The 12462-nt window shown below is 44.6% G+C and overlaps 2 protein-coding genes across 2 annotated transcripts; both read right to left on the bottom strand.

Moving 5' to 3' along the window:
* Window positions 1–509: 509 nt before the first annotated feature.
* On the bottom strand, window positions 510–2025 carry LOC146976876 (E3 ubiquitin-protein ligase TRIM39-like). The gene has a single exon (XM_085792374.1). The coding sequence runs from the start codon at window positions 2010–2012 to the stop codon at window positions 615–617; it is 1398 nt and encodes a 465-aa protein (XP_085648500.1). The 5' UTR covers window positions 2013–2025; the 3' UTR covers window positions 510–614.
* A 4103-nt stretch (window positions 2026–6128) lies between these two features.
* Window positions 6129–7526, bottom strand: LOC146976875 (E3 ubiquitin-protein ligase TRIM39-like). The gene has a single exon (XM_085792373.1). It carries the CDS (start codon window positions 7524–7526, stop codon window positions 6129–6131), a length of 1398 nt encoding a protein of 465 aa, XP_085648499.1.
* Window positions 7527–12462: the final 4936 nt, after the last annotated feature.

Raw genomic sequence — 12462 nt, 5'->3', positions numbered from 1 at the left:
GGAATCCTTAGAGACCCCACTGAACTCATATAGTGTACAGCATCAACAGTATAAACTTTGTGTTTTTGCATGTAGTCACTCACCTCAGATAGCCGAACTCTGAAACTGTCTTGTCTTCCTATTCTCTTGTTTGTTGCTCAGAATTGTCTTAATTTGCCAAAACAATAGCCCGGACCCGACCCATCGCCTTGTAGTACCAAGTTGTTAAACCACTTTGACCAACGACAACAGTAAAATGCTTCAGCACTGACATGACTGATCAGCCAATACTTTCCTGATGATATATTCAGTAATATTCAGTGCAGTACTTATACCTGCAGAGAACTTCCTCCACCTCTGCTGCTAATGATAAAGAGAATGTGATGTTGTGTAGATGAGGAGACGTTAAAGACGAAGCTGAATATGAATCCAAGTCAAGACAACATTTTATTATGTTGATGAAAAACAGGAACAAATGTACATTCAGCTTTTGTGATGAACTGACATGTTGATACATTTTAGATCATTTCATATGAACAGATACAAACTTTTCACATATGTAATTAAACCAGAATCACTTTTACTGTTTGACATTTTCTCATCTGGAGAAGAAAAATCAAATGTTAAGTAATGTACTAACTGCTCTGCTCCACTGTCACTAACACCTTCACTGGTAACAGCTTCACTGGGAGGTTAACATAAGTGTAGATGTATGGACACATCTTCTGAGTGAAAGTGTGTGTGAAGGTGTGTATGTGTGTGTTAGTATCAGGATCAGAGAACGACAGTTTTCCTCTGTTCAAGTCCAGATTTACTCTGATCCTCTGGAAATTCTTCTGCTCTGGGAGAAGAGTCCATGAAGTTGATGGTGACTTTGCTGAGTATTTACCTCCATAGAACCATAACATCCATAATCCAGACAGTATGTTGTTTCCCTTCTTCTGCACAGACTCTGTCAACACACCCAGTCCCCACCACATATTATCTCCAACCTGGACATCCCAGCTGTGAGTCCCTGAGTTAAAACCCTCAGAGCCTAGGACGGAGCAGTAATAATCAATCCTCTCTGGATTGTCAGGAAGCTGCTGTTTGTCTCCTCGTCTCCCACTGGTCAGATCTTCAGACAGGATGAGTTCTGGATGTGCAGTGTTTGGGTCCAGAACCACAGGACTGTAGGAGACCATGTCCTTCATCTTGTTCCAGATGTTGAAGGTCAGGTTGCCCAGGTGTTTGGCCTGGTCTATCAGAGCTCCTGAGTCCAGCTGTGGATCCTCCAGCAGGGGGCGCTGCTGGACTCTTTCCACTGCAGCCTTGTAGTTGAGCAGGAATGAGACGTCTTCAGCTCTCAGCTCGTCCTCTGTGGCTCTGACTGTGTGTGAAAGAGCTGCTATCTCTCTGCTCAGAGCCTCCATCTTCTCCTTCATCCTCTGACTCTTCTGCTCCTCTTCCTCCCTCAGTGCAGCCATCCTGGCCTCCTCTTCCTCTTCTAGAAACTGGTGAAGCTTCTTAAACTGCTCCTTAATCTGCCTCTCTGTGTGTCGGGCCTGGACCTTAATGTGTTCTGCTGTTTGACCAAACTTCACTTGAACTTCTTCAAAACCCTTTAACTTCTTCTTTAAGGGCTCCAGAGTTTCCTCAAGTTCCTTCTTGAGTTGTGAAGCAGCTTCATCGATGGGTTTGATTCTGTGGTTGTTGTGTGTATCTGAATGGAGACAGACGAGACACACTGGCTGCTGATGGTCCAGACAGAAGAGTTTGAGTTTCTCAGAGTGCAGACTGCAGAGAGCCTCTGAAGATCTCTGCTCTCTCTGCTGTAAGAAGCTTTCACACAGGTTCTTCAAAGCCAGACTAAGAGGTGGTTGGTCTCTTGAAGATCTTCTCTTACAAACTGGACACAGTGGATCTCGTTTCTCCTTCCACCAGCTCTTCAGACAGTCTTTACAGAAGCTGTGGGTGCAGGACAGAACAACAGGATCTCTGAAGACCTCCGTACAGACCGGACAGCAGAGATCCTCCTCTGGTCTGGAAGCCATTTAGTCTGTGAGTGAAGCTGAAAACACAGCAGACAGGAAGTAGAGTCAGTCATGGCTCCCCTCCCTCCTCTACCGACTTGACTGAAGTTTACTGTGACTCTGAGTCCAGGTTTTAGTCAAACTCACCTTCAGTGTGTGGAGTGTCAGCAGGTTGAAGCAGCAGTGTTGTAGCTGGACTCACTCACAGGAAGTTGTTGGTTTGGTCTGAAGCTGAATCTGATCGTCTCTTCTTCAGTCTGCGGCTCCGGGACTGACAGAGTACACTGCACTGTTTCCTGGTTTGTCTCAGGTGAGTCATGTTAGGGGGCGGAGCTTTAAAAAGTGACTGAATGTTGAACAGGTTCGTCCAGGTGAATGTAGAGGAGCAGGTCTCGACTCGTGCCTCATGTTGAAAAGGGCCATTTTGTGTGTTTTTAATAAAAAAATAAATAAATTATTGTTGTGCATGACGTAAGAAACAAAGGTTATCTACCGTACACCTTTCCTTGTAAAACTGTGTCATTTGTGTGTGTGAGTTAAAGGAGAAAACCACTAAATCGTTTTCCTGATGGTCACTCAGTGTTGGTTGGAGCAAAAAACGCAACTGAAATTGATGCAGGAAAATCAGAGTTACACCATATCTACCCGGCGCTAGCGCTAGCGACAACGCTAACCCATGGGGGCAATTCTTTCAACCACAACAAACACTCAAAAAACAATCAAATATCTCTGGTACATGACTGGAATCCTTAGAGACACCACTGAACTCATATAGTGTACAGTATAAACAGTATAAACTTTGTGTTTTTGCATGTAGTCACTCACCTCAAATAGCCGAACTCTGGAACTGTCTTGTCTTCCTATTCTCTTGTTTGTTGCTCAGAATTGTCTTAATTTGCCAAAACAATAGCCCGGACCCAACCCATCACTGCAGCAGCTATAATCATTAGTTGAAGCCTTGTACCATGTTGTTAAACCACTTTGACCAACGACAACAGTAAAATGCTTCAGCACTGACATGATTGATCAGCCAATACTTTCCTGATGATATATTCAGTAATATTCACTGCAGTACTTATACCTGCAGAGCACTTCCTCCACCTCTGCTGCTAATGATAAAGAGAATGTGATGTTGTGTAGATGCAGGAGACGTTAAAGACGAAGATGAATATGAATCCAAGTCAAGACAACATTTTATTATCTTGATGAAAAACAGGAATGAATGAACATTCAGCTTTTGTGATGAACTGACACGTTGATACATTTTAGATCATTTCATATGAACAGATACAAACTTTTCACATATGTAATTAAACCAGAATCACTTTTACTGTTTGACATTTTATCATCTGGAGAAGAAGAATCAAATGTTAAGTCATGTACTAACTGCTCTGCTCCACTGTCACTGACACCTTCACTGGTAACAGCTTCACTGGGAGTTTATTACGAGTCTCAATGTATGGGAACATCTTCTGAGTGAAAGTGTGTGTGAAGGTGTGTATGTGTGTGTTAGTATCAGGATCAGAGAACGACAGTTTTCCTCTGTTCAAGTCCAGATTCACTCTGATCCTCTGGAACTTCTTCTGCTCTGGGAGATCAGTCCATGAAGTTGATGGTGAAGTTGCTCTGTATTTATCTCCAGTGAACCATAACATCCATGATCCAGACCATATGTTGCCTCCCTTCCTCTGCACAGACTCTGGTACCACACCCAGAGTCCACCCTGTATTGCCTCCAACCTGGACATCCCAGCTGTGAGATCCAGAGTTAAAACCCTCAGAGCCCAGAACAGAGTAGAAATAACTAATCCTCTCTGGATTGTCAGGAAGCTGCTGTTTGACTCCTCCATATCTCACACTGGTCAGATCTTCAGACAGGATGAGTTCTGGACCAGCAGTGTTTGGGTCCAGAACCACAGGACTGTAGGAGACCATGTCCTTCATCTTGTTCCAGATGTTGAAGGTCAGGTTGCCCAGGTGTTTGGCCTGGTCTATCAGAGCTCCTGAGTCCAGCTGTGGATCCTCCAGCAGGGGGCGCTGCCAGACTCTTTCCACTGCAGCCTTGTAGTTGAGCAGGAATGAGACGTCTTCAGCTCTCAGCTCGTCCTCTGTGGCTCTGACTGTGTGTGAAAGAGCTGCTATCTCTCTGCTCAGAGCCTCCATCTTCTCCTTCATCCTCTGACTCTTCTGCTCCTCTTCCTCCCTCAGTGCAGCCATCCTGGCCTCCTCTTCCTCTTCTAGAAACTGGTGAAGCTTCTTAAACTGCTCCTTAATCTGCCTCTCTGTGTGTCGGGCCTGGACCTTAATGTGTTCTGCTGTTTGACCAAACTTCACTTGAACTTCTTCAAAACCCTTTAACATCTTCTTTAAGGGCTTCACAGTTTCCTCAAGTTCCTTCTTGAGTTGTGAAGCAGCTTCATCGATGGGTCTGATTCTGTGGTTTTTGTGTGTGTCTGAATGCAGACAGATGAGACACACTGGCTGCTGATGGTCCAGATAGAAGAGTTTGAGTTTCTCAGAGTGCAGACTGCAGAGAGCCTCTGAAGATCTCTGCTCTCTCTGCTGCAAGAAGCTCTCACACAAGTTCTTCAATGACAGGTTACAAGGTGGAAGATCCTTTGAAGATCTTCTCTTACAAACTGGACACAGTGGATCTTGTTTCTCCTTCCACCAGCTCTTCAGACAGTCTTTACAGAAGCTGTGGCTGCAGGACAGAAGAACAGGATCTCTGAAGACCTCCGTACAGACCGGACAGCAGAGATCCTCCTCTGGTCTGGAAGCCATTTAGTCTGTGAGTGAAGCTGAAAACACAGCAGACAGGAAGTAGAGTCAGTCATGGCTCCCCCCCCTCTACTGACTTGACTGAAGTTTACTGTGACTCTGAGTCCAGGTTTTAGTCAAACTCACCTTCAGTGTGTGGAGTGTCAGCAGGTTGAAGCAGCAGTGTTGTAGCTGGACTCACTCACAGGAAGTTGTTGGTTTGGTCTGGAGCTGAATGTGATCGTCTCTTCGTCAGTCTGTGACTCTGGGACTGACAAAGTCCAATGCACTGTTTCCTGGTTTGTCTCAGGTGAGTCATGTGAAGGGGCGGAGCTTTAAAAAGTGACTGAATGTTGAACAGGTTCGTCCAGGTGAATGTAGAGGAGCAGGTCTCGACTCGTGCCTCATGTTGAAAAGGGCCATTTCGTGTGTTTTTAATAAATAAATAAATAAATAATTGTTGTGCATGACGTAAGAACCAAAGGTTATCTACCGTACACCTTTCCTTGTAAAACTGTGTCATTTGTGTGTGTGAGTTAAAGGAGAAAACCACTAAATCGTTTTCCTAATGGTCACTCAGTGTTGGTTGGAGCAAAAAACGCAACTAAAATTGATGCAGGAAAATCAGAGTTACACCATGGCTACCCGGCGCTAGCGCTAGTGACAACGCTAACCCATGGGGGCAATTCTTTCAACCACAACAAACACTCAAAAAACAATCAAATATCTCTGGTACATGACTGGAATCCTTAGAGACACCACTGAACTCATATAGTGTACAGTATAAACAGTATAAACTTTGTGTTTTTGCATGTAGTCACTCACCTCATATAGCTGAACTCTGAAACTGTCTTGTCTTCCTATTCTCTTGTTTGTTGCTCAGAATTGTCTTAATTTGCCAGAACAATAGCCCGGACCCAACCCATCACTGCAGCAGCTATAATCATTAGTTGAAGCCATGTATCAAGTTGTTAAACCACTTTGACCAACAACAACAGTAAAATGCTGCTTCAGCACTGAAATGATTGATCAGCCAATACTTTCCTGATGATATAATTTTCAGTGCAGTACTTATACCTGCATAGAACTTCCTCCACCTCTGCTGCTAATGATAAAGAGAATGTGATGTTGTGTAGATGCAGGAGACGTTAAAGACGAAGCTGAATATGAATCCAAGTCAAGACAACATTTTACTATGTTGATGAAAAACAGGAACAGATGTACATTCAGCTTTTGTGATGAATTGACACTTTAATACATTTTAGATTAATTCATATGAACAGATACAAACTTTTCACGTATGTTATTGAACCAGAATCACTTTTACTGTTTGACATTTTATCATCTGGAGAAGAAGAATCAAATGTTAAGTAATTTACTAACTGCTCTGCTCCACTGCAACTGACACCTTCACTGGTAACAGCTTCAATGGGAGGTTCTTGGTAGTGTAGATGTATGGAAACATCTTCTGAGTGAAAGTGTGTGTGAAAGTGTGTATGTGTGTGTTAGTATCAGGATCAGAGAACGACAGTTTTCCTCTGTTCAAGTCCAGATTCACTCTGATCCTCTGGAGCTTCTTCTGCTCTGGGAGAACAATGTCTGGGGCTGATGGTGACTTTGCTCTGTATTTATATCCATTGAACCATAACACCCATAATCCAAACCATATGTTGCCTCCCTTCCTCTGCACAGACTCTGTTAACACACCCAGCATCCAGTTTGTATTGTCTCCAACCTGGACATCCCAGCTGTGAGTCCCTGAGTTAAAACCTTCAGAGTCCAGAACAGACCAGAAAGAATCAATCCTCTCTGGATTGTCAGGAAGCTGCTGTTTGTCTCCATATCTCATACTGGTCAGATCTTCAGACAGGATGAGTTCAGGATGAGCAGTGTTTGGGTCCAGAACCACAGGACTGTAGGAGACCATGTCCTTCATCTTGTTCCAGATGTTGAAGGTCAGGTTGCCCAGGTGTTTGGCCTGGTCTATCAGAGCTCCTGAGTCCAGCTGTGGATCCTCCAGCAGGGGGCGCTGCTGGACTCTTTCCACTGCAGCCTTGTAGTTGAGCAGGAATGAGACGTCTTCAGCTCTCAGCTCGTCCTCTGTGGCTCTGACTGTGTGTGAAAGAGCTGCTATCTCTCTGCTCAGAGCCTCCATCTTCTCCTTCATCCTCTGACTCTTCTGCTCCTCTTCCTCCCTCAGTGCAGCCATCCTGGCCTCCTCTTCCTCTTCTAGAAACTGGTGAAGCTTCTTAAACTGCTCCTTAATCTGCCTCTCTGTGTGTCGGGTCTGGACCTTAATGTGTTCTGCTGTTTGATCAAACTTCACTTGAACTTCTTCAAAACCCTTTAACTTCTTCTTTAAGGGCTCCAGAGTTTCCTCAAGTTTCTTCTTGAGTTGTGAAGCAGCTTCATCGATGGGTTTGATTCTGTGGTTTTTGTGTGTGTCTGAATGCAGACAGATGAGACACACTGGCTGCTGATGGTCCAGACAGAAGAGTTTGAGTTTCTCAGAGTGCAGACTGCAGAGAGCCTCTGAAGATCTCTGCTCTCTCTGCTGTAAGAAGCTCTCACACAGGTTCTTCAACACCAGGTTACAAGGTGGTTCCCGTCTTGAAGATCTTCTCTTACAAACTGGACACAGTGGATCTCGTTTTTCCTTCCACCAGCTCTTCAGACAGTCTTTACAGAAGCTGTGGCTGCAGGACAGAAGAACAGGATCTCTGAAGACCTCCGTACAGACCGGACAGCAGAGATCCTCCTCTGGTCTGGAAGCCATTTAGTCTGTGAGTGAAGCTGAAAACACAGCAGACAGGAAGTAGAGTCAGTCATGGCTCCCCTCCCTCCTCTACTGACTTGACTGAAGTTTACTGTGACTCTGATCCAGGTTTTAGTCAAACTCACCTTCAGTGTGTGGAGTGTCAGCAGGTTGAAGCAGCAGTGTTGTAGCTGGACTCACTCACAGGAAGTTGTTGGTTTGGTCTGAAGCTGAATCTGATCGTCTCTTCTTCAGTCTGCGGCTCTGGGACTGACAAAGTCCAATAAAGTTGTTCCTGGGACTTTGTCCTCAGTGTTAATAACTAACGTGGTTTATCTCAGGTGAGTCATGTGAGGGGGCGGAGCTTTAAAAAGTGACTGAATGTTGAACAGGTCGGTCCAGGTGAATGTAGAGGAGCAGGTCTAGACTCGTGCCTCATGTTGAAAAGGGCCTTTTCGTGTGTTTTTAATAAATAAATTACTGTTGTGCATGACATAACAAAAAAAAGGTTATCTACCGTACACCTTTCCTTGTAAAACTGTGTCATTTGTGTGTGAGAGTTAAAGATAGATACTTTATTATTATTAGACTCAAGGTCCATTAAAAAACAAACAAACACACATACAAATTTAAAAGAGACAGTCATACCAGTGTTTCCACATGGCTGACTGGTATCTCACAGCACAATTCTCAAAGGAGAATTACGGTCATTTTTTACCCTTAAATCTTTTTCCTGATGGTCACCTAGTGTTAGGGGGGAGCAAAAAACGCGACTAAAATTGATGCAGGCAAACCAGAGTTACACCATGGCTACCCGGCGCTAGGGATAGCGACAACGCTAACCCATCGGGGCAATTCTTTCAACAACAACAAACACTCAGAAAACAATCAAATACCTATGGTACATGACTGGAATCCTTAGAGACACCACTGAACTCATAGAGTGTACAGTATAAACAGTATAAACTTTGTGTTTTTGCATGTAGTCACTCACCTCAGATAGCTGAACTCTGGAACTGTCTTGTCTTCCTATTCTCTTGTTTGTTGCTCAGAATTGTCTTAATTTGCCAACACAATAGCCCGGACCCAACCCATCACTGAGCAGCTATAATCATTCGTTGAAACCATGTACCATGTTGTTAAACCACTTTGACCAACGACAACAGTAAAATACTTCAGCACTGACATGATTGATCAGCCAATACTTTCCTGATGATATATTCAGTAATATTCGGTGCAGTACTTATGCCTGCAGAGAACTTCCTCCACCTCTGCTGCTAATGATAAAGAGAATGTGATGTTGTGTAGATGCAGGAGACGTTAAAGACGAAGCTGAATATGAATCCAAGTCAAGACAACATTTCATTATGTTGATCAAAAACAGGAACAAATGTACATTCAGCTTTTGTGATGAACTGACATGTTAATACATTTTAGATCATTTCATATGAACAGATACAAACTTTTCACACATGTTATTGAACCAGAATCACTTTTACTGTTTGACATTTTATCATCTGGAGAAGAAGAATCAAATCTTAAGTAATTGACTAACTGCTCTGCTCCACTGCAACTGACACCTTCACTGGTAACAGCTTCACTGGGAGTTTATTACGAGTCTCAATGAGTGGAAACATCTTCTGAGTGAAAGTGTGTGTGAAGGTGTGTATGTGTGTGTTAGTATCAGGATCAGAGAACGACAGTTTTCCTCTGTTGAAGTCCAGATTCACTCTGATCCTCTGGAACTTCTTCTGCACTGGGAGACGAGTACATAGAGTTGATGGTGACCATGCTTTGTATTTATCTCCATAGAACTCTAACATCCATAATCCAGTCCACATGTTGTGTCCCTTCCTCTGCACAGACTCTGTTAACATACCCAGTGTCCACCATGTATTGTCTCCAACCTGGACATCCCAGCTGTGAGTCCCTGAGTTAAAACCCTCAGAGCTCAGGACAGAGCAGTAATAACCAATCCTCTCTGGATTGTCAGGAAGCTGCTGTTTGTCTCCTCGTCTCACACTGGTCAGATCTTCAGACAGGATGAGTCTTGGATGAGCAGTGATTGGGTCCAGAAACACAGGACTGTAGGAGACCATGTCCTTCATCTTGTTCCAGATGTTGAAGGTCAGGTTGCCCAGGTGTTTGGCCTGGTCTATCAGAGCTCCTGAGTCCAGCTGTGGATCCTCCAGCAGGGGGCGCTGCTGGACTCTTTCCACTGCAGCCTTGTAGTTGAGCAGGAATGAGACGTCTTCAGCTCTCAGCTCGTCCTCTGTGGCTCTGACTGTGTGTGAAAGAGCTGCTATCTCTCTGCTCAGAGCCTCCATCTTCTCCTTCATCCTCTGACTCTTCTGCTCCTCTTCCTCCCTCAGTGCAGCCATCCTGGCCTCCTCTTCCTCTTCTAGAAACTGGTGAAGCTTCTTAAACTGCTCCTTAATCTGCCTCTCTGTGTGTCGGGCCTGGACCTTAACCAGTTAACGCACGCTGTACCTCCCACGGTACGGCTCCAGAAGGTGGCGCTAGCATCAATTACTCCCGAACATTTTTAACAGCAGCCCTTAAGCATATATATTCATGTTATACATTGTTAGAAAGCTTAGATCGCCCCGATCAATTCAAGACCACCCATGATTTTTTTGGTTGCTCACAGCCCTAACAGGATTAGCAGTTAGGTCGGCTAGCCGCTAAGCTAACGTATGATGCGTACATACCTTTCAAGTCTTCCCTTTATCCACAGCTGATCTACAGCGACCATCTTATGACACAAGACCGTTTGTACAGCTTGCCAAGTACCCATGCTTGTGAAATATGAAATCCGTTTCCTTCTAACCGAAGTATTTTCCTCAATATGTCCATGTGTTTAGTCCAATGCGTAACGTAATACACGCGGATCAAAACAAAAAACCGGCCCCGTTACCGCATTTTACAAGTTGCACGGCGATCTGTGACTACATGTGACTAAATGTTTACATCCGTGAGGTCTTCCTGCTTCAAACGACACTACTCAGTAGCCAATCGGTGGCGAGGATGGGCCGGGACATGTCTCGAAAGCCAATGAGGACACGTGACGAGGAGACTGACAACGTGACTTTGATTGACAGCTGCTTGAGCCAATAGAAATTGTCCGTGAAATGAAGCAGATAACCTTTTAGCCAATAGTCTGAGGTTTTCAACGGTGTATGACACTACGCCATCACGTTTGGTTGCTGATAAACAAACCCCCGTGTATCCGGCGTGCGCGCCACCCGCTCCGCCGCATAGAAATACACAATGCAGATAGGCATATAGTTCTATAATCCACTGCTTTTAGGGGTGCGCCCTCTACTGCGCGTCAGGAGTTTAGCGGTTGTATTTTTTTTTGTTTCTTTTGGTCTTTTGACTTGAAATTTGGACTGCAGGAAGCCAAGACCTGTGGCTGTGGCCTAATTGTGTCTATAGCCTGCTGAGAGGTCCCTGAATGTCTGTACCCATGTCATTCTATAGGCAAACCTATGGGCGGGGAAACAATTTAATCATTCTAACCTTTGCCATTTTTGTCAGTAAAGTCACAGAATCAAAAAAACACCTTAACAGTAATCCTGAGAGTGTTACCTTTACAATGATACCAGGCACATCTCTGAATCTTAAACTATGTGGGATCTGTGCTGCTCACAACTTGGGCATGGCGTTATGGCAAAAAACATGAAAAATAGGGGCGTGCATTAAGAGGTTAATGTGTTCTGCTGTTTGACCAAACTTCACTTGAACTTCTTCAAAACCCTTTAACTTCTTCTTTAAGGGCTCCAGAGTTTCCTCAAGTTTCTTCTTGAGTTGTGAAACAGCTTCATCGATGGGACTGATTCGGTGGTTTTTGTGTGTTTGTGAATGCAGACAGACGACACAGATTGGCTGCTGATGGTCCAGACAGAAGAGTTTGAGTTTCTCAGAGTGCAGACTGCAGAGAGCCTCTGAAGATCTCTGCTCTCTCTGCTGTAAGAAGCTCTCACACAGGTTCTTCAACACCAGGTTACAAGGTGGTCGGTCTCTTGAAGACCTCCTCTTACAAACTGGACACAGTGGATCTTGTTTCTCCTTCCACCAGCTCTTCAGACAGGCTTTACAGAAGCTGTGGCTGCAGGACAGAAGAACTGGATCTCTGAAGACCTCCGTACAGACCGGACAGCAGAGATCCTCCTCTGGTCTGGAAGCCATTTAGTCTGTGAGTGAAGCTGAAAACACAGCAGACAGGAAGTAGAGTCAGTCATGGCTCCCCTCCCTCCTCTACTGACTTGACTGAAGTTTACTGTGACTCTGAGTCCAGGTTTTAGTCAAACTCACCTTCAGTGTGTGGAGTGTCAGCAGGTTGAAGCAGCAGTGTTGTAGCTGGACTCACTCACAGGAAGTTGTTGGTTTGGTCTGAAGCTGAATCTGATCGTCTCTTCTTCAGTCTGCGGCTCTGGGACTGACAAAGTCCAATAAAGTTGTTCCTGGGACTTTGTCCTCAGTGTTAATAACTAACGTGGTTTATCTCAGGTGAGTCATGTGAGGGGGCGGAGCTTTTAAAAGTGACTGAATGTTGAACAGGTCGGTCCAGGTGAATGTAGAGGAGCAGTTCTAGGCTCGTGCCTCCTATTCGTGTGTTTTTAATAAATAAATTACTGTTGTGCATGACGTAAGAAACAAAGGTTATCTACCGCAGTGGTCCCCAACCACTGGGCCGCGGACCGGTACCGGTCCGTGGATCATTTGGTACCGGGCCGCAGAAAGATGAAATGAAAATGAAAAAAAAATAAAATCGTTTGTTTCGTCTATTTCACACTTCCGGTCGTTTTATTTTGAAAATGTTGCCACTTCCGTTTGTGCATCTTCCCAGTGCTGCGCAATTGACAGGCAATTGACAGGCAGGCACAAACGTAAAAGAGTGAACAACACACGTCGCCGGGCTGGGAAAAACTCAATAATGAGACGACAGAAGACC

The sequence above is a fragment of the Trachurus japonicus genome, chromosome 12 (genome assembly GCF_045865225.1).
Source record: "Trachurus japonicus isolate A0001 chromosome 12, Traja_1.0".
Lineage (NCBI taxonomy): Eukaryota > Metazoa > Chordata > Actinopteri > Carangiformes > Carangidae > Trachurus > Trachurus japonicus.
The sequence above is the reverse complement of the archived record's forward strand: the minus strand, read 5'-3'. Positions and strand labels throughout refer to the sequence as shown.

Excerpts from the sequence above, each read along its gene's own strand:
- LOC146976876 (XM_085792374.1), bottom strand. The coding sequence starts at position 2,012 with ATGGCTTCCAGACCAGAGGAGGATCTCTGCTGTCCGGTCTGTACGGAG.
- LOC146976875 (XM_085792373.1), bottom strand. The coding sequence starts at position 7,526 with ATGGCTTCCAGACCAGAGGAGGATCTCTGCTGTCCGGTCTGTACGGAG.